This window comes from Cnephaeus nilssonii (genome assembly GCF_951640355.1).
Source record: "Cnephaeus nilssonii genome assembly, chromosome: 8".
Lineage (NCBI taxonomy): Eukaryota > Metazoa > Chordata > Mammalia > Chiroptera > Vespertilionidae > Cnephaeus > Cnephaeus nilssonii.
Genome location: NC_137079.1, coordinates 102,207,737 through 102,227,506, shown reverse-complemented (window position 1 = coordinate 102,227,506; position 19,770 = coordinate 102,207,737). Strand labels below are relative to the sequence as shown.

The 19,770-nt window shown below is 42.9% G+C and overlaps 2 protein-coding genes across 4 annotated transcripts in view; both read right to left on the bottom strand.

Moving 5' to 3' along the window:
- Window positions 1-19,770, bottom strand: part of ALG5 (ALG5 dolichyl-phosphate beta-glucosyltransferase) — an 89,662-nt gene that overhangs the window by 68,277 nt on the left and 1,615 nt on the right. Inside the window, exons 1-6 of one of the 3 annotated variants that reach the window (XM_079778763.1) lie at window positions 18,808-18,937; window positions 13,627-13,798; window positions 11,999-12,045; window positions 10,767-10,835; window positions 5,507-5,599; window positions 77-190 (exon numbers count right to left, since the gene is read on the bottom strand). In XM_079778763.1, the coding sequence (XP_079634889.1) occupies window positions 77-190; window positions 5,507-5,599; window positions 10,767-10,835; window positions 11,999-12,045; window positions 13,627-13,798; window positions 18,808-18,885 (573 nt within the window). In that variant the 5' untranslated portion in view covers window positions 18,886-18,937. Of the gene's footprint in view, window positions 1-76; window positions 191-5,506; window positions 5,600-10,766; window positions 10,836-11,998; window positions 12,046-13,626; window positions 13,799-18,807; window positions 18,938-19,770 lie in introns of those variants that run through there. The other 2 variants (XM_079778765.1, XM_079778764.1) reach the window with 2 other exon arrangements.
- On the bottom strand, window positions 2,979-5,490 carry LOC307104119 (cytochrome c-like). The gene has a single exon (XM_079778789.1). It carries the CDS (start codon window positions 5,169-5,171, stop codon window positions 4,857-4,859), a length of 315 nt encoding a protein of 104 aa, XP_079634915.1. The 5' UTR covers window positions 5,172-5,490; the 3' UTR covers window positions 2,979-4,856.

Sequence of the window (19,770 nt, the reverse complement as noted above, 5' to 3'; positions counted from 1 at the left end):
GCACGTCATAGCAACCAGTTGTTCAGCCGTTTGGTCTATTTGCATATTAGGGTTTTATATAGATTCTTATACTCACAGGCCAAGGCTGTAGATCATTAAGTCCCTTTTCTAATTTCTCAACATCTGGAAACTTTGTTGCTCCATCAGCATCTGCCATAAGGATCTTTTCTCCTCGAGAACTGAATACACCCTGTATTTAAAAATTTCAATTAAAACAAAGTTGCTTAAAATTAAGGATAAATTCAATGAAATACCTGTCTGTTCAGCTTTACTTAAAATACCTAAGGGTGAAATACCAGGTATGAAATGATAGGAGGAGGCCAAAGTTCACTTAAAACTAATTAGATTGATTGGAACTTCCTACATGTATGTAATGCCTATTTCATAGTTTTAAAAACTTTGTGAGGTCATACAACTAATACTTTAGAAGCTAAGAAAATACTTTTAGATAAACCAAAGATATTCTGAATTAATAGATTAAAAATGTGAAATGTCATCATATATAATATGTATGCATTGTTTATATATCATGGAACTTAGCACAGCATATCAAGAACATATTTATGGCCCGGCTGGCGTGGCTCAGTGGTTGAGCATCTACCTATGAACCAGGAGGTCACAGTTCAATTCCCCATCTGGGCACATGCCCAAGTTGCAGCTCGATCCCCAGCAGGGCATGCAGAAGGCAGGCAATCAATGATTCTTTCTCATCACTGATGTTTCTCTCTCTCTCTCCCTCTCTGAAAAAAAAGTATTTATGAAGAATAAACAAATATATACAAATTTGCTGTGCAATGCATCATAACAATTTTTTATTCTTTATTTTGAATCTAAAGTATTTTAAATAAATTATTGAATAAAGAAATACGGAATTTCACTAAAATTTAGGAAATGTGATTATATCCATATACACTGAGTGGCCAGATTATTATGACCACCCCATCAGTACTTCGTTGGGCCACCTTTTGCCTTCAATACTGCGACGGTTCTTCTTGGCACTGACTCCATGAGATGTTGAAAGGTGATGTGAGGAATCTGACACCATGCCTGATGAATAGCACTGTCCAGTTCTATGAGATTTGATGGTTGTGGAACCAGCTGCCTGATGGCTCTTTTAACTTCATCCCACAAATGCTCAATTGGATTGAGATCTGGTGATTGTGGGGGCCACCTAAGCAAGGTAAAGTCTCCCTCATGTTCTTGAAACCACTCCTGCACAATACAAGCACTGTGGCATGGTGCATTGTCTTGTTGGAAGAAGCCATCTCCATTGGGATACACCATCAACATGATAGGATGAACTTGATCAGCAACGATACTTAGGTATGTTGTGCTATTCAGATGTTGTTCCACACGAATTAAAGGGCCCAAATCATGCCAGGAAAACATACCCCAAACCATAACACTGCCCCCACCACCTTAAAGGGTTGTACTCATGCATGTGGGATGCATGCTTTCATGCTGTTTCCACGAAATTCTCACTCTTCCATCTGCATGATGCAACTGGAAACGTGATTCATCAGACCACGACTTTTTTCCAATGCTCGACTGTCCAATCCTTGTGCTCCTGTGCGAATTGGAGACATTTTATCTTGGTAATTGCAGACAGCAAAGGTGTTCGAACAGGCCTTTGGCTTCCATGTCCCATACAATGCAGTGTACGGTTAATTGCCTACAAACATCAGGTGGTCAGAATAATCTGGCCACTCAGTGTATATTGTTATATTAGGCAGCTAACACTTAGCAAAATTACGCACTCAATTTTGAATTGGTCATTTGTGCAAAATATGGCACAGAAATAAACTACATATATGTATGTATATATATATATATATATAGTAGTTGATGTATATATATGTGTGTATGTATGTGTATATACATACACACACATATATATATACATCAACTCCTAATTTCATGGTGCACTTTAGTGAATTAATTTTTTCTTAAGTACAAATATATTTGACTTGATATAGTAAAATACAGCTTTGATATCACTTAAAAGTGTGACTGCAGATAAAATTTACATAAATGTAGATAGAAATTTGATCATTTATTCTATGGACTAGGTCCACTAATTAGTGTCTGTAATGTTTATCATATTCATTAGTATATGGGTAAAAAAAGAAACAAAAATGTTATATTTAACACCTGAACAACATATATGAAGTTTTAGAAAAAAACATTACAAGGTACAAAATCTGTAACTATAAGTTTAATGTGGAAATCAAATAATAAAGGATTATTTCAATGATACATGATAAAGGTGAACTGGAGGTCATTAATGGAAAACTGTCCTTGGCTCTCTAACATGTTAACGCTGCCTCATCATTTTTGTAATGAGGGGTTCTTTAATGCTTGCTACTCTTCCTCCTGCTATTGATGGCCTTCATTGCCATTCAGTCACTTCCAATCCTTTTGGAATACTGATTTTTCTTCCTCCTTATGTGGCTCATTTCCCAAGGCTTAGTTCCTGACCCTTCTTTATTCCCTCTTCCTTGCCAATTTAATGGCTTCGACTATCATCTGATATTTGTGGATAATTCATTCATATCCTCTCTCCCTGGTTATTCTGAATACCACTACTTGGTATCTCAAATTTAATATGGTTCCAGCTTCAATCAACATACAGTGTATGAATTTCATGCACCGGTGCACGAAATTCATGCACTGGGGGGTGGGGGTGTGTCCCTCAGTTCAACCTGCACCCTCTCCAATCTGGGACCCCTCGGGGATGTCTGACTGCCGGTTTAGGCCCGTAAACAGGCAGTCAGACACCCCTCTCACAATCTGGGACTGCTGGCTCCTAACCGCTCACCTGCCTGATTGCCTCTAACAGCTTCTGCTTGCCAGCCTGACCACCCCCTAACCACTCCACTACCAGCTTGACTTAACACCTAACTGCTCCCCTGCCAGCCCGATCACCCCCAACTGCCCTCCCCTGCCGGCCAATTTGGTTCTGATTGGTCGGTTTCCTATGCCAGTCAGTGTCAAAAGCTCCGCCTCCTAGGCAGCCATTGGCTCCTCACAGTTCACCCAGATTTGGTTCTGACTGGTCAGTTTCTATGCCTGTCAGCATCAAAAGCTCCGCCTCCTAGGCAGCCATTGGCTCCTCACAGAATTCACCACATTAGAGGTCTGGTATCAGCCAACATCTTCTTTGTGAAGTCTGCTATTTTCTTCATGTGCCTGAAATTGTTATTGATTTATCCCAATATCTTTTCTTTCCTTCTTCATTACTAATGGAACCTTGATTTAGTGAAGAATGAATATGTTTGTAAAAACATTTTTTAGTCTTCCTTGGAAATAGAGGTGGCCCTGTGATAATGTTCTGGCTAGTGAAATTTAAGTAAGTCATTGGGTGGAGCATCTGGGAATGCTCCTTAAAAGGGAGAAAACCAGTTGGCAAGCATCTTCTGCCCTTTGTCCTTCCTCCTATCTGGAATGTGGATGTAATTAATAGTGCTCCAGGAATCATCTCGTGTGTATGAAGAAAAGGGAGTGAAAAGATAGGAGCTGGATTTCTGATGATACCGTGGAGTTGTTGAACAAGCCTTGAACTTATATAGACTGCTTTTATGAAGGGTTAGGGGAGGTGCTAAATAAATAAATAAAAGTCATTTAGGGCATTATTATTTGAAACTTTTTTCAAATAACTGACTTTTGGCTTTTTTGTTATTATATCTTGATTCCTACCTGATATGCTTCAGGTGAAAGTAATCTCTTCTATCTTGGAATTTCTATAGCACTTCATTTGTTTTGCTCTCATAAGTACAATCACCCTTTCTATTACACTACTCAATTTCATCAGGATAGACTATATCAGATTGGTCTTAGTTCATGGCACCCTGCTTAACACAGTGCCTTCATATAGGTAAAATTTAATACACAAGAGCACTTTGTAAACTGCAAAATAAACAAACAAAAAAATAAACCATGTAATCTTATTATCCAATGACTCTAGCAAAGACAAGAGATAGAAAAATGGTAACATTTTAAACTCTGATTAAGATAAACATATTTTTCTGAATCACCCAGTATGTTATAGATACCAAATATTTTCAGATTTGATCAAATACACCTATACATATAAAGTTATTACTAAAAATAATTTCCCACTAATTTGAAACCCTGGTATTCGACTAGCTAGCTGTAGAATTCACATGTACTACAGTCTGCAAAAGAGGTTATTCAAAATATCTTTATATTTTATTTATTTTTTAAATCTTCAGGCAAGGATATTTTTTCCACTGATCTTTTTTTTAGAAGTGTTAAATACTCTTTATTTGATATTCTACATAAACCACACTAAAATGTCTTTCCTTCAGTAAAAGGCAATAGTTTAGATACAGGGAATTTTATTAAATTGGCATAGTTGGGATCAAAAAGATAAAATAGTCACTAGCAGTTTATCTGCAGCCCTTGCCTTTTAACAGACTAATGAACACAGCTTGAAACACAGGCAAGTCTTGCAGGTCTAAGAGACAGTGAAGGGATTTCCTCAGAATTTAAACATATTAACACAACCAATTATGTAAATCTAAATATAAGCCAATCTCCTATAGGTTTTGAGATGGCACTCACCACCTCTGTGAAAAAAACATTATGAATCAAGTCCAATCCTATTTTTAGAAGAGGGCAGTGATAGTGCTTGCTGAACCAAAATTACCATCAAAGCTCAAAAAGTTGACCATATTCATTTAACCACAAGCCAATCTTATATAAATCACGACTGCCCCAAAGAAATACTCTATTACCCATTCATGATCAGAATTTGGTGTATGAGACCAATTTAAATATGGTACACATAAAAAAAATCATGAGACATTTGTAATAAATAAGGCAGTGGCCAACTATTACTCATTAGTAGCTTCTTTGAGATAAGCTAGCAAGTCTGCCCTTTCTGCACACTTCTTAATGTCAGCAAAAATCATTTTTATTCCAGGGATGTACTTCTTGGGATTCTCCAAATACTCTATCAGTGTAGCCTCTCCCCAGGTGAGACCTTTGTTCTTTCTTTCTGTGTAAGAAAATCCAGGGGCCTGACCTGTCTTTCGCCCAAATAGACCATGGAGATTTGGTCCAAGCTTGTGTTTGCCTCCCTTTTCCACAGTATGGCACTGGGCACACTTCTGAACAAAAATCTTCTTGCCCTTTTCAACATCACCCATTTTTAACTCACTTGTTAGTCGTGTGCGACACAGAGGTTCCCACTTGCAAGCCAGATGTCACACTCTCTAACTCCACTGATTTTTAGAGAGAATGGAAGGGAGGGAAGGAGAAAGGGGGAGAGGTACAAAGAGAGAGAGAGACACATACACACATCAACGTGAGAGAGACACATCAATTGGTTGCCTCCAGCACGTGCCCCAACCAGGGCTGGGGATCGAACCTGCAACTTGTGCTCTTGAATGGGAATTGGGCTGACGCTCTAATCACTGAACAACACTGGCCAAGGCAAAAATATCTTTATATTTTAGATAAAAATGTTGAAACTATGTATTACCATTTTAATAGCTCCACCTTTCCCACGATTCTTCACCAGAGTTATCACCCGTATTTTGTCACTTCCATATTTCTGGCAATATTTAAAAGCTACCTGTCAAATTACATAAAAGTGAGAAAAAATTAACTTGGATTACAAAATCCTATAAAGAGGTAATATGCACATTGACCATCATGTCCTTGAACAAGATGGCCACACCAATGTGGTTACAAGATGGCCGCCACAAGATGGCCAGCAGGGGAGGGCAGTTAGGGGTGACCAGGCCAGCAGGGCAGTTGGGGGTTATTGGGCCGGCAGGGGAGGGCAGTTGGGGGTGACCAGGCCTGCAGGGGAGGGTAGTTAGGGGTGACCAGGCTGGCATGGGAGGGTAGTTAGGGGCGACCGGGCTGCCAGGGGAGGGCAGTTGGGGGCAACTGGGCCAGCAGGGGTGGGCAGTTGGGGGCAATCAGGCCGGCAGGGGAGCAGTTAGGTGTCGATCAGGCTGGCAGGGGAGTGGTTAGGAGTTGATCAGGCTGGCAGGCAAAAGTGGTTAAGGACAATCAGGCAGGCAGACGAGTGGTTGTGAGCCAGCAGTCCCGGACTGTGAGAGGGATGTCCCCCGAGGGGTCCCAGATTGGAGAGGGTGCAGGCTGGGCTGAGGGACACCCCCCATCAGTGTACGAATTTTGTGCACAGGGCCTCTAGTAGTAATACAAAGTGGGTTTCTTATTTTGGCTTAACCAGTTAACTGCCATGTGTCCAAAACGGAAACTATCCCCACACGCCACAATATTTTGAATTTAATTAAAAAAATCAATTTGCAATGAATATTATAAAAATAAATATATTACAATTCGGGTATTCTTGAATATTTTCAGTTGAAAATTCTCACGAAAAATGATTTTAAAGTTGGTCTATAGATGCTTATGGCAGGCAAGTGGCTAAACACTGCTATTTCAGTTGCCCTCTTCCTGTGACTTGATTATACCCACCATGCATTTTGGTGGCCCAGGGGAGTTGTTGAATTCCTGGTGTCAAAATACGACACCAGGAATTGACCTACTAGGCTGAAGTTAGACTTCACTTCCCTGCAGAGGAACCAGTAGCACAGGCAGCTGCTGTCCCCTTATTATATCACCTTCTCTACCTAAGCTACTGAGCTTCCAGAAAAAAAAAAAAAATCTATTTGCTAACATACACACTTGTGACCTAAGCCTGCAATACTGTTCAATGACTTGTTTATTTGTCAGCAAGCAATCTCAGTCCCTAGAGAGGTTGTTTGTATTCTGGACCATTTCCCTCAAATCTCATTTGAATTTCTCTTTCTCAGCAGATATCCATACCATAACTTATCCTCTTCTGGATCTTCAATCTCTTCCTCTCTGTTGGCTCCACAGTCTTAAACATGCTTAAGGCTCCAGCATACTAAATATTTTCCTTTGATTACACTATTATCTCAAGAAACTGTCAGTATTCTTTTATTTGTAATCGAAGTCTTGAAATAGTGACCTAATCTATAATATATATAAATCTATATATTGCTATCTACATCTCTTCCTCATGTTTAGTCTTCAAACCATTGCAGCACAGCTCATATCCTTTGCTTTTCCACATTAAATCTCTTAATGTTCTCATCTTTCCATTTAACCGCCTAATCAACGGTACCCTCTCCTTTTGGCACTCATTTCCATAGGCAGTTGTGAAGTTATTCTAATCTGGCTTTTGCCCTCCTATTGGGCCAGCTTAAGATGCAGCTCAAACACCATGTCTTTTTCCTAACTTCTATGATCATCCTCACCTTGCCCTCCAGGAAAAAGGTAAGTAATTCTAATAATAGGTTCAAAAGGCATTTTCTCATTTAACTGTTACTTTACTCATCACATAATGTAACTGCAGACCTTGCCCAACAGGTGGTGGGCTACTTAAAGGCTAACCTTACTATTTCTAGTGCCTGACACATAGTCTAGAATTGATTAATCTCAATGAACAAATGCAGCTACAGTCGTTTGTACATACTCCTATTACAGCATTGTGGTAGACACTGTTAGCTACCTACCCAACAAACAATGCCTTTTTCCTTACTATGGCTCCAGTCTTACATAGTGACAGTGTGTACAGGACTAGACAATGAATCATGATTGGTCTAAATCTGCTTTGCCAAGTACTTTCCCAGTCCTCCTTGCAGGTATGGGTGGTCATGTCACCAACTTCTGGCTAATGAAGTCTACTGGAGGTCTGCTGGAGGATAAGGCTTCTGGTAAAGCTTTCTATTTCCAATTAAAAAGGACAGGGGCACTCAAAGATAAATCTTAATGTCCTGGCTATCTCTTACTGCTTAGAATATGCGATATTTGGAGCTGTGGTAATTTTGTGATGAAGGATATGAGAATTGAAAAGCTGCTTTTCCTCAGCTGGGCTGCTGCTGCTTCTGTCATCTCAGCAAGTAATCGATGTTTATTTTCTAAGCCCTTCCTTTCATATAATTAACAAATTTCTGGAATAGTCTGTGTTTATGTTTTTCATTTCACATCCGTTATTCAAAGCAGATCCCATAATACTGTCCGGCCTCTATGCCTTTGTTTACACTACATTTTCAATCTGAAAATACTATCCTCCATGTTCTTAGTCATAACCATCCTTAAAAGTTCAGATCAAAAGTCACTTCTCGCCCTGGCCGGTTTGGCTCAGTGGATAGAACGTCAGCCTGCAGACTGAAGAGTCCCAGGTTCGATTCCGGTCAAGGGCATGTACCTTGGTTGCGGGCACATCCCCAGTAGGGGGTGTGCAAGAGGCAGCTGATCGATGTTTCTCTCATCGATGTTTCTAACTCTCTATCCCTCTCCCTTCCTCTCTGTAAAAAAAAAAAATAAATAAATAAATAAATAAATAAATAAATAAATAAAAAAAGTCACTTCTCTTTCTCTCAAATTCTTTACAATATTTTTTATTTTCAGCACTTTTTACCTGCATTACAGAATTTATGGGCATGTTGCACAACTGTCCTAAAGGCTTCTTGCACAAAGGATTGGATTCATATATTTGTATGGTTCCTCCAGCGTCTAGAACTTCATGTATACTTGGTATTTAACAAAAAATCATTACTGATGAAAAATCAAGTAAACAGGTGTTTCCCTGTCTACTTATTATAAGGTACATTATGTTGCTATGTAACAAGAATATTAATAGCACCATAAATGAATCTTTTATTATAAAAATAGAAATATCCTGCCTACATGTAAAAAAAAAAAAAAAGAAAAAAAGAAATATCAAAGAAAAAATGTGAAGCATCCTAATATATAAAAAACCTGGGTCGAAACGACCAGTAACGACCGGAGGCTGACCAACCGGAAGTCAGTGCTGGCAGAGGGGTTAGGGGTGATCAGGTAGGCAGACCAGCAGTTAGTGGTGATCAGGTAGGCAGACCAGTGGTTAGGGGTGATCAGATAGGCAGACAAGTGGTTAGGAGTGATCAGGTTGGCAGGCCAGTGGTTAGGTGTGATCAAGTAGGCAGACAACCCCTAGCAGGGCTGCCCCCGCCCCCAAGCAAACGGTTAGGGGCAATCAGGCAGGCAGGCAGAGGGGTTAGGGGAGATCAGGTAGGCAGACGGCCCCTCACCAGGCTGGCCTGCCCCAAGCAAGTGGTTAGGGGCGATCAGGCAGGCAGAGTGGTTAGGGGAGATCAGGTAGGCAGATGGCCCCTCGCCGGGCTGGCCCTGCACCCAAGGAAGCAGTTAGGGGCAATCAGGCAGGCAGGCAGAGTGATTAGGGGAGATCAGGTAGGCAGGCAAGCGGTTAGGGGAGATCAGGTAGGCAGACAACCCCTAGCAGTGCTGCCCCCGCCCCCAAGCAAGCGGTTAGGGGCAATCAGGCAGGCAGGCAGGCAGAGTGGTTAGGGGTGATCAGGTAGGCAGACCAGCGGTTAGGAGTGATCAAGTAGGCAGTCAAGTGGTTAGGGGTAGATCAGGTAGGCAGACAACCCCTCGCCCGCTGGCCCCGCCCCCAAGCAAGCAGTTATGGGCAATCAGGCAGGCAGAGTGGTTAGGGGTGATCAGGTAGGCAGACCAGCGGTTAGGGGTGATCAGGCAGATAGGCGAGCAGTTAGGGACCATCAGGTAGGCAGACGGCCCCTTGCAGGGCTGGCTCTGCCCCCCAGCAAAGAAGGAGGGAGGCCCAGGCCAGCCAAGCCATTGCACCCCAGCCTGCTGCCTGCAGAGGGAGGCCACTGGTGGCAGGGGAGGGGGAGCAGCACTGCACAGATGGCAAGCAGTGGCAGCCGCGGGGGTGGGGCCAGCTGCCTGCAGCCCGGGGAAGGAAAGACCCGATAGGCCCTAATCTCAGGCCAGGTCTAGGGACCGAGGGGTCCCGGATTGTGAGAGGCTGCAGGCCGGGCTGAGGGACCATCCCGCCCCCCGAGTGCACGAATTTTCGTGCACCAGGCCTCTAGTTAATAATAAAAACACATAGATGTTTGGAGAGTAATTTATCAGGATCACTGGCAAGATTTAATAAATGTACTACTGCAAAACTAGGTGGACCTGGGCCTGGCAGCTACAGGTCTAAGAATGGAGGAATGAGAGGGGATAATACTCAAAGACACTGTTACCTCCTATGGATAAATCTAGATGGGGGTATGACAAAGGACATATCTGATACTCAGTGGGGATATGAAGGCATCTTCCCATTTAAATGACTGCATTAGACTCTGTCAGGGAAGGTGCAGCATAAAGAACAGAATCATGCTTAAGAAAAGAGGCACCATAAATTGACAGGCAAAGAGGGTTCTGCAGAGGCCAAGGTGAACCGTTGTTGTGCATGTTCTCTCCCATTTGGTGATCTTCAATGCTTCCCTGGTTTTATGAAATAGTGGAATAGTAGATATAGTTTCCAGCTTTCCATAAATAAAATCTCTGCTTCTTCTACTACCCATACTATAGCAATGGAAAGTATTTAGCAAAACTTGAGGGTTCTTGCCCTAGCCGGTTTGGCTCAGTGGATAGAGCAAGGGTCCCAGGTTCGATTCCAGTCAAGGGCATGTACCTTGGTTGTGGGCACATCCCCAGTGGGGGGGTGTGCAGGAGGCAGCTGATTGATGTTTCTCTCATCGATGTTTCTAACTCTCTCTCCTTCTCCCTTCCTCTCTGTAAAAAAATCAATAAAATATATTTTTAAAAAAACAACAAAAAACTTGAGGGTTCTCTGATGAGCAAAACTAAGATTTTACACCTGCTAAATTATTCCATATTTTCTAGCTACTGGCAATTCTAAAAGCAAGTTTACTTACCTTTGAAGTCTGGTCTTTGCTGCCATCGTCAACTACTATCACCTCATAAGTAAAAGTAGGATCTTGTTTCTGTAAGAAGCAACAATAACATACCACAATTTGGCATAACTGCCATAAAGAACTCTAAAAAAAATTTAAAAATAATTGTTGTAGTGTTAACGTGTATATAAAGTAGTGAATAAACCACATAAAATAAAAAGGCCAGAACAAACAGGAGAGACCCTCGGTAGGAGTAGAGGGTGGATACTAAGTCTCTGTGAGCATCCTGCTCTTCCTGTCACATGTCAGTGAAGGAGCGAGGTTCTTGTGGTGCTGAGTACATCTGTGAGATGCTACCAGGTGTATGAGAAAAAAGCCCAAGAGGTTTGAAGTCAGAGAGTGTAGATTCCAATCTGGATGCACCTCTTAGCCTTACGACCTTAGGCAAGTTGACATTTTTGGCCCATTTTCTCATTAAAAAAAACAACAAAAAACTAGTCTATGTGACTGGTGTAAAGATTACATGTAATGGAAGAGATAGTAGCCTCACCTACAATAAGACCTCAATTCTCTTTCTCTTTTAAATTTAATTTTTGAGTAGATAATACGAGCTCCTCTTTTGATGACTCTTCTATCTTCCCTTTCCACACACACACACACAAACCTAAAGTAAATCAAAACAAGGAATTTTCTTTAAAAAAAATTCAGCCACAAAGCTTACTTGTTTTCTTAAACTCTTCAAGGAGATTCCAACAACAGCTGATGCTATAAAACAGTGGCACATATTATCTTTCTTTTCTTTAGCAGGAAAAAAGAGGAAAATAAATGAGGGGGGACTCTTAAGAATAATAAAGAAATACAAAATAATTTCACCTTAATTGTGTCTTTCAAATAAATTTATTAAAAAATCACAGAAGTGAAAGCAGCATTGTGCTATCATACAAAGTCTGCAGATACTCTATCACTCAATTTTATGTATAAAATCAGGCAAGAGAAGATAAAACATAGGTAGGTGGATACATAAAGGAAATGTCAGCTTTGCAGCTTGCTTTCAGGTCACCTACCTGCCTCTGGAAGTAGTGAGCTACGTGCTGGGGTTGCCTAGCAACAAGCTGAGAACAGGGGCCAGTGATAATGATGGCCCCAGCAGAACCAACATTGCCTTTCACAGTGGATCTCACCTGGGATTCACAAGTTGGTAACCTGGTCTAATTTTAATTGGACACATTATATTAAAAGAGAAAACATGATACCTGTCTCTCTTCTAGATAGCCCAGAGCTTCATCCATCATTATAGGCACTTAAAAAAAAAAAAAAAAAGGTACATTAAAAATTGCTTTTGAAATTGTTACAGGATTCCAGGGCAGAAGGAATAGGGAAACTGAGATAGGAAAGTTAAATCAAGGCCAAACAGTGTGGGCAATCTGCAGCCAGCTTGTAACTAACAAGTCATTATCTTCCCCAGTCAAGGACAGTTGAGAGCAAACGGTTAAAAACCTCAATGAGAGAATTCAGAAAAGGAGGGGAAAAGGGGATAGGAAAAAAGGGCACTTTTACTCCCTAAGCAGAGAAGCCAGCAGTCTCAAGGCTTGGCAAGGTAAAGTTGCCAGGTGTTTTTCATGATTTCTGGGAAGGCCACAACAAAGTAAAAAAAAAAAAAAAAAAGGGACCTTGAACCCTAGCTGGTTTGGCTCAGTGGATAGAGTGGTTGGCCTTCGGACTGAAGGGTCCCAGGTTCATTTTCAGTCAAGGGCACATGCCTAGGCTGTGGGCTTGATCCCCAGTAGGGGGCGTGCAGGAGGCAGCGGATCAATGATTCTCTCTCATCATTAATGTTTCTATCTCTCTATCCCTCTCCCTTCCTCTCTGAAATCAATTAAAAAAAAAGGGGGGGGGGGAATCTTGCGAATTAATCTGTATCAAAATATTCAGTAAAGGAATTTTGAAACCTATAGAAAGGAGGGTATATAATACCTTGGACCCCCATCCAAACTGCTCTTCAGATTAGCTGAGAGCCTGTCTGTGCTTCATGAGCCAGATGTATAGGTTTGCTTGCTTTGCTTTTTCAATAAAGGTGCATGCTTTAATAAATTGGCTTTTCACACTGCAATCATGGTCTCTCTTACAAATTCATTTACACTGAGTGGCCAGATTATAATGATCTCTGAATGCATAATAATCTGGCCACTCAGTGTAAACATATATATTAGAGGCCCGGTGCATGAATTCGTGCATGGGTGGGGTGCAGCCAGCCTGGCCAGGGGGAGGGGACATGGGCGGTTGGCCAGCCTGCCTGCTGGTCGAGCTCCTAGTCGAGGGGACAATTTGCATATTAGCCTTTTATTATATAGGATTATATAGGACATACACTGAGTGGCCAGATTATTATGCATTCAGAGATCATAATAATCTGGCCACTCAGTGTATATGAGAAGACAAGGATCGAGGTTGGGAGTAGTCCTTCTCCACTGACTCAGGGGGTGGTCTTCGAACACCTCACTGGTGTTGGTGAGAAGTAACTCTAGCAAAATGATTTATCAAGTTCTAACACACTCAGTTTACTTTTGGAAAAAATCCATATAATCTAAGAAGCTACTCTGGGACCTTCCTGCACTAACCATTTTCATTTGGAACACCTGTCCGCTGTTCACATCTTGCTCATTACTCCTCAAGTCCACTTCAGTCTCACTATTTTATGTTGCTGCTCATAGCCTCACAGCTAATACTCTTTTCCTCTTCTGAGCTGCAACTACCAACTAATTAGATACTCACCACAGCCCATATCTACTAACGTTCTGGGAAAGGCAGTAAAATGCAATACTATAAATTTCCCTTTCTTCCCAAATCATCATCCCTTACCAGAAAATCAAAAAGGGCTTACACCGCTTTTCTTCATTGTATGAAGGCACAACAATAGAAAGCTGTTTAGTAGGTGAGTCCCTTATGCTGGGTAGAGTTTCCTTCTGTCCTCTAGCATTTAAGAAGAACTTCTCTTCTTCATGTCGATGAAGAGGTGGCATTTCTGTAGCAGTTACAAATGCAACAAAGGAAATCTAAAAGCAGATATGTTAAAAAAGAAATTGTTAGGTTCACCTTTTTTACATTTGTTATGTTCGAACGCTGTATCGTTTATGTAATTTCCCCCCCCTTGGTTGGAATATTTATTCTCAGCTTTTAGTCCATTAACAATGGTCTGGAGGTGACTCCCTCCAAAATTCAAACCAGTCTTAAGAACGGCGTAATGTATTAATGTCTTAAGAGAGACTGTCTCTTCCCACTTGTCATTCCCTAGGGTTCTGTCATCCCAGATCTATTAGGGAACAAATTACAGAAGTACAATCTGCTCTTAGATGTGCCAAACCCCCAATCCTGGACATACATATAGTGAGGTTCCATCCCTACTTGGAGCCTATATGTGACAGAGGACAAGTTCATATAACAATTGGGACATGTGGGATGAAGGCAGACCTCCCATCCAGGACCAGACTGACCCAGGGTATGAAGGGAAGATTCTCCCAATCCCCATAGTGGGGACTAATAATGCTTAAGAATCTTGGCACTTACCCCCATATTTCAACTCAAAATACAGTATTTTCTGGAGTAAAGTATCAAACTTGTAGAATATGTATCAAATGTTGGTAGGTGCCACGCACTATTAATATTATAGCCCAATGCACGAAGACTCGTGCAAGAATGGGCCTTTCTTCCCCGGCTGCTGGCACCGCTTCGCTCCGGCCGGAGCCGCGTTTCCGCCTTCCCATGCTGCCCAGAGGCCGGGAGCAGCTGGGGCGGTGTGGAACGCCTGCATCATTGCCATGGTGACGACGCAAGCGTCCCGCCCCGGCCGCTCAGTGCCTATGTATGCAAATTAACCCATCTTTGTTGAGTTAATCTGCACACTCACTCCTGATTGGCTGGTGGGCGTCGCAAAGGTACGGTCAATTTGCATCTTTATCTTTTATTAGTGTAGATAGCTCCCTTACACATATGATTAGGAGCTAGCTTTGAAATAGCTATTCTTTGGAATACTACTTCTATTGGCACACCTTCTATTTCTAAACAATCAATCTACATATTACTCATTTGTAATTGGACAATCATTTATAATGTTCCATTGGGTACACACTGAAATTGCATATGCTTGTGATTGGTGTAAGCATGGACAGTATCCAGACTAGTGGGTCCAAGTGCAAGCAATAGCTCTGCACCTCTGGTATCCAGATTGTATTTTGTAAATTCCATCTCCCACTAGAAGCAACCAGTGTCCTAAGAGGAATGTATGGTTCAAGTTGGGGCAGGAAATGGGCAATGGTGGCATAGCACATCAATGATAATAAGGACGATGCAAAAAAGGACAAAGTAGCCAACTTGAGGGGCTCTCATTGCCTTATGATGGGAGGATTTGAGCTTCAAATTGTTGTAAATCCATTGAAACAGATGAAAAATATTTTAAATCATGGATTCAGAACACTAAAAATAAAAAATTAATTGGTCACCTTTGTTAAGATGCCAGGGAACTAGGTCATTATTTTGAAAACTTGCTTTTTATTTTACCTTGTATATATGAACAGTATTTCAGGTTAACTGGTAGCTGAGGATTAAATTATTTTTCATTATTGGTTTCTAGGTAATATACGAAGAAGGAATGGTAAATTAGAATATTCTACTTTTGCCAGTGAAATAATGAATTTAGGTATATTCCCAGCGAAATAATATATTCAGGTAGTAATCATCAATGCTAAAACCTTTATGTAAATGACAAATTTTATAACTGGTGGGTCAGACTAACATCTTAACACCAAAGAAATCACGCATTATAAATCTCTTGATGTTATAAAAGAGGAAGTATTCAGCATCACTCACACACTTTTCTTGATTAAAAAAGTCAAACATTTCATAAGTCTCTAGATGTAGCTACTAGTTTACAAGAAATTCAGGAGACAGAGCGAGATATTAAAAGGCACCAAAATGATGTCAGTCAGTAAAATGCAGACTGTGAGAAATTCTATAGAAAAAATGACCACTTATTAAAGACTAGTGACCCGGTGCAGGAAATTTATGCACATTAAAAGGGGATTAATTAGAGGAAATAATTTAATATTGCTATTTTCCCTTTCTCTATAATAGAAGTATCAGAGATGAAAGAAAATTAGTAAAATGTATTGAAAATCTCCCTCCTGTCAGAGTCTGGGGCTCTCCACGGGACCCAGAGTCAAGTCCCTGCCCACCCACATGCACCTCAAAATCGCGTGAGACCCAGACCAGGCTGGCCCCCCCGCAGTAGGCTAGATCAGTGGTCGGCAAACTGAGACTTGTGAGCCACATGCGGCTCTTTGGCCCCTTGAGTGTGGCTCTTCCACAAAATACCACGTACCCTAATTAAGTTAATAACAATGTACATACCTATATACTTTAAGTTTAAAAAATTTGGCTCTCAAAAGAAATTTCAATCATTGTACTGTTGATATTTGGCTCTTTTGACTAATGAGTTTGCCGACCACTGGGCTAGATCCAGACCCAGCCAGTCCCACCCTTGCCAAGCCCTGCCAGGCAGGGGGCATAGCCTCAGGTCCCTTGGCCTGGCGCCAGGATGGGGGTGTGTGGCCTGAGGTCCCCTAGCCCAGACCAGGGCGGGGGGCGTGCCTTGAGGTCCTCCCTCAAGCCCCACCAGGTGGGGGACATGGCCTGAGATCCCCTGTCAAGCCCTTGGGTGGGGGGCATGGCCTGAGGTCCCCCGTCAAGCCCCGCCAGGTTGGGGAGTGCAGCCTCAGGTCCCCCGGCCCAGCACTGGGGGTGCACCTTGAGGTTCCTTGTCAAGCCCTGCCGGGTGGGGGACACGGCCTGAGGTCCCCTGTCAAGCCCCACGGGGGTGGGGGAGGGCGTAGCCTCAGGTCCCTGCTGATTGCTCATTAAGGCTTCTTATGGGAACTTGGCCTCAGCTGTGGGTGCAGCCATCTTTATGATGGAGTGATGGTCAATTAGCATATTCCTGCCCTGACCGGTTTGGCTCAGTGGATAGAGTGTCGGCCTGCAGACTCAAGGGTCCCATGTTCGATTCCGGTCAAGGGAATGTACCTTGGTTGCAGGCACATACCCAGTGGGGAGTGTGCAGGAGGCAGCTAGTCGATGTTTCTCTCTCATCGATGTTTCTAACTCTCTATCCCTCTCCCTTCCTCTCTGTAAAAAATCAATAAAATATATTTTTTAAAAATTAGCATATTCCCTCTTTATTAGATAGGATAAGGGGGGAAAAAGGGAAGAGAAATTGTTATAGATCAACAGACTTGAGACATATCAATGAAGTGCTAAGTGTGTGAATGTGACTGGAAAAGACTGACTATTCTAAGACATACATCAGGCATTGGAACTGATAGGGTATTTAAAACCACTAAACAATGGTTAATATAAAAAATAATTTGTGAGAATCCTATTGCCATTATATTTTCAAAGGGGTCCTACCTTTTTAGATAAATGCTAAGGCTTTATAGGTAAAATATTATGTCTTGGATTTGCTTCAAAATAATCCAGAAGGAAGTGGGTGGGGAGAAAGTATGTATGGGGGATGGAGATAAATATAAAATATTAGTGGCCCAGTGCATGGATTCATGCACATTGAAAGGAAATTAATTACAAGAAAGAGCTTTATAGGTATTGTGCATGCGCAAGTCAACATTTATTTTTCAATTGCCAGTGGGCGTCATATGTACCAGCTGTCGGTTGGGCGGTCGGACAAACGTATGGTTGGTCACTTAGCTTTTTATATATATAGATAGATAAAACAAGATTTGTGGGGTTTTTTGGTAATAATTACACGCTCTGTCTGGCATTTTAAAAAAACAAAGTTCCAGGAGCAGTTTGACATTTGTGCATATGAGCTCTTTAACCTCAGTTTCCTCACCAGTCAAATAAAGCTAGTATTTGTCAGTGTTGTTCTAAGATCAAATTTATTGAATACTTACAATATTTTGTAAGTATTCAATAAATGGTAGCTCTTACAATCACTTCAAGCTGTGGGTCAACTAGTTCTAGTACAAACTCGTAATGTACACATGTAAATCTGTAACAGATTCAATATGAGGCAGATCAATTTAGGATTTTCGTCAAACCCTAACCTGCCCACAACCTGACTTGCTCAAAACCCTGAAAAAAATCCGAAATCTCCATATACCACTAAGAAAAGGAGAGGACTCCTCTCTCACTTGGACACAAATCACCCCAAAGAAATCAAGATACAGTGCTTTTTCTCTGGCTAAACTGTTTCTAAGCTGTGAGTTTATAGACTTTCTGGCCAGATGACAGAGACCTTCCTGGCTGCTAATCTGAATGTCGAGGAAGCTGAAACCTCTCCATTAACTAACTAGAGAGCAGGCTCATTCCAAATCACACGGGAGAAGTTCACTTGGCACACTTTCTACTACTTGTGGATCAGCAAGTATTTACAATGTTTCCAAAATAATGGCAAAAAATATATATGTGTGAGTTTGAATCTTACTGTAGTGCATCATTTCGAGGCAGCAAATTTAGGGTGTTTAATTCTGGGACATAACGACCCCCAAACAGATGTTAACATCAGGCCTGCCTATCTTGGTTCCTGGTTCCTAGTGGGTCTTTTGGACCCACTGGTTTCAGTCTGTGGTCGATGGCTCCCGCTGGTGCTGTCACCGCTGTTTGCTCAACCACCTGCGGAGAGGGGGGCCCAGGGAGCACTCACCTCCCAGGGGCCCAAGGCCTCCGGCGGGGCGGGGCGAGCCGCCGAGGACACGGCCCGGGTCTGGGGAGGTCGGGCTGCACACAGCGTGCGGGACCGGGGCTCGTGAGGAGTGGGCGGGCGCGTCCCCGGGTGAACCCATGTGGAAGGCTCTGAGTGCGCAGGGCACAGAGCGCCACAGTAAAAATAACCAGGAAGAAAGCGGGCGTGGAGCCGAGGAGAGGAATTCTGGGACAAAGGCTGCGGTGAGCATGAGGAAAGAGGGCGCGGCAGAGCCGCAGCGCGGAGGACGCCTGGGCCTCGTCTCCGGAAGCGCCGGGGACCGGGCCGCGTCAGTCCCCACCCGCCTCTCACCAGTAGGAGGGCCGCGGCCGCCAGCGCCGCGCCGAGCACCGCGCCGAGCCCCGCCAGCTGCAGCGGGAGCGAAGCCATCCTGCGAGCACCGGGCAGCCGCCCCGGCCGGCAGCGCACACGCACGCGGAAGCCGGCGGCGCAGCCCCGCCTCCCGCCGCAGAGCGGCCGCCGCGCCGGGCCCCCGCCGCCCACAGCGCCCCCGCGCGGCCAGGCGAGGACAACGCAGTAGTTGTTGGCCGGGCGCCGGGTTTCAAAGCCGGGTGGCCAGAATGCGCACGTGAAAACACAGGCTGCCCACTTAATTTGAATTTCAGATAAACCACATGTTATTTTTTAACAGCCTTATTAAAATATAATTGCAAAACCATATAACCCACCCATTTAAACGTTTTGGTATGTCATAATTTTTTAAAACGGTGACTTTTAAAAATATTTTAACCATTTTAAATGTACAACCATCTTCTGCAACCATCACCATCATTTCTAAAACCTTCCCGGCTCCCCAGCCCTTGGTAACAGCCACGGACATACACCACTGGAAGCGCACTCAGAGCAGGAAATTACTCGGTTTATCTGACATTCAAATTTAATAGGCTGTACTTTCTATTCCAGCACCCCTACCCAGAAGGAAGGTGGAGGCCGGGAGCCGGCACAGCCTACAAAACCAGCGGGAACTTGCCAAGTGCAACCGCAGGAAATTTCGGGAAATTTCCGTAACCTCCGGTGCGGGAGCTGGGAGCTCACAGTGATGGGCAACCTTTTGAGCTTGGTGTGTCAAACTTCGCCAAAAAACTGAGCATAACTCGGGTAGTGTGTCACTTTGAGGAAAAAACATTATTTCCCAAATGTTTTATCCTCAGGAGCAGCAAATGTTTCATCCTCGGCATGCGGCCGCGTGTCACCAGAAATGGCTCCGCGCGTCAGCGCTGACACGCGTGTCACAGGTTCGCCATCACTGGCCTA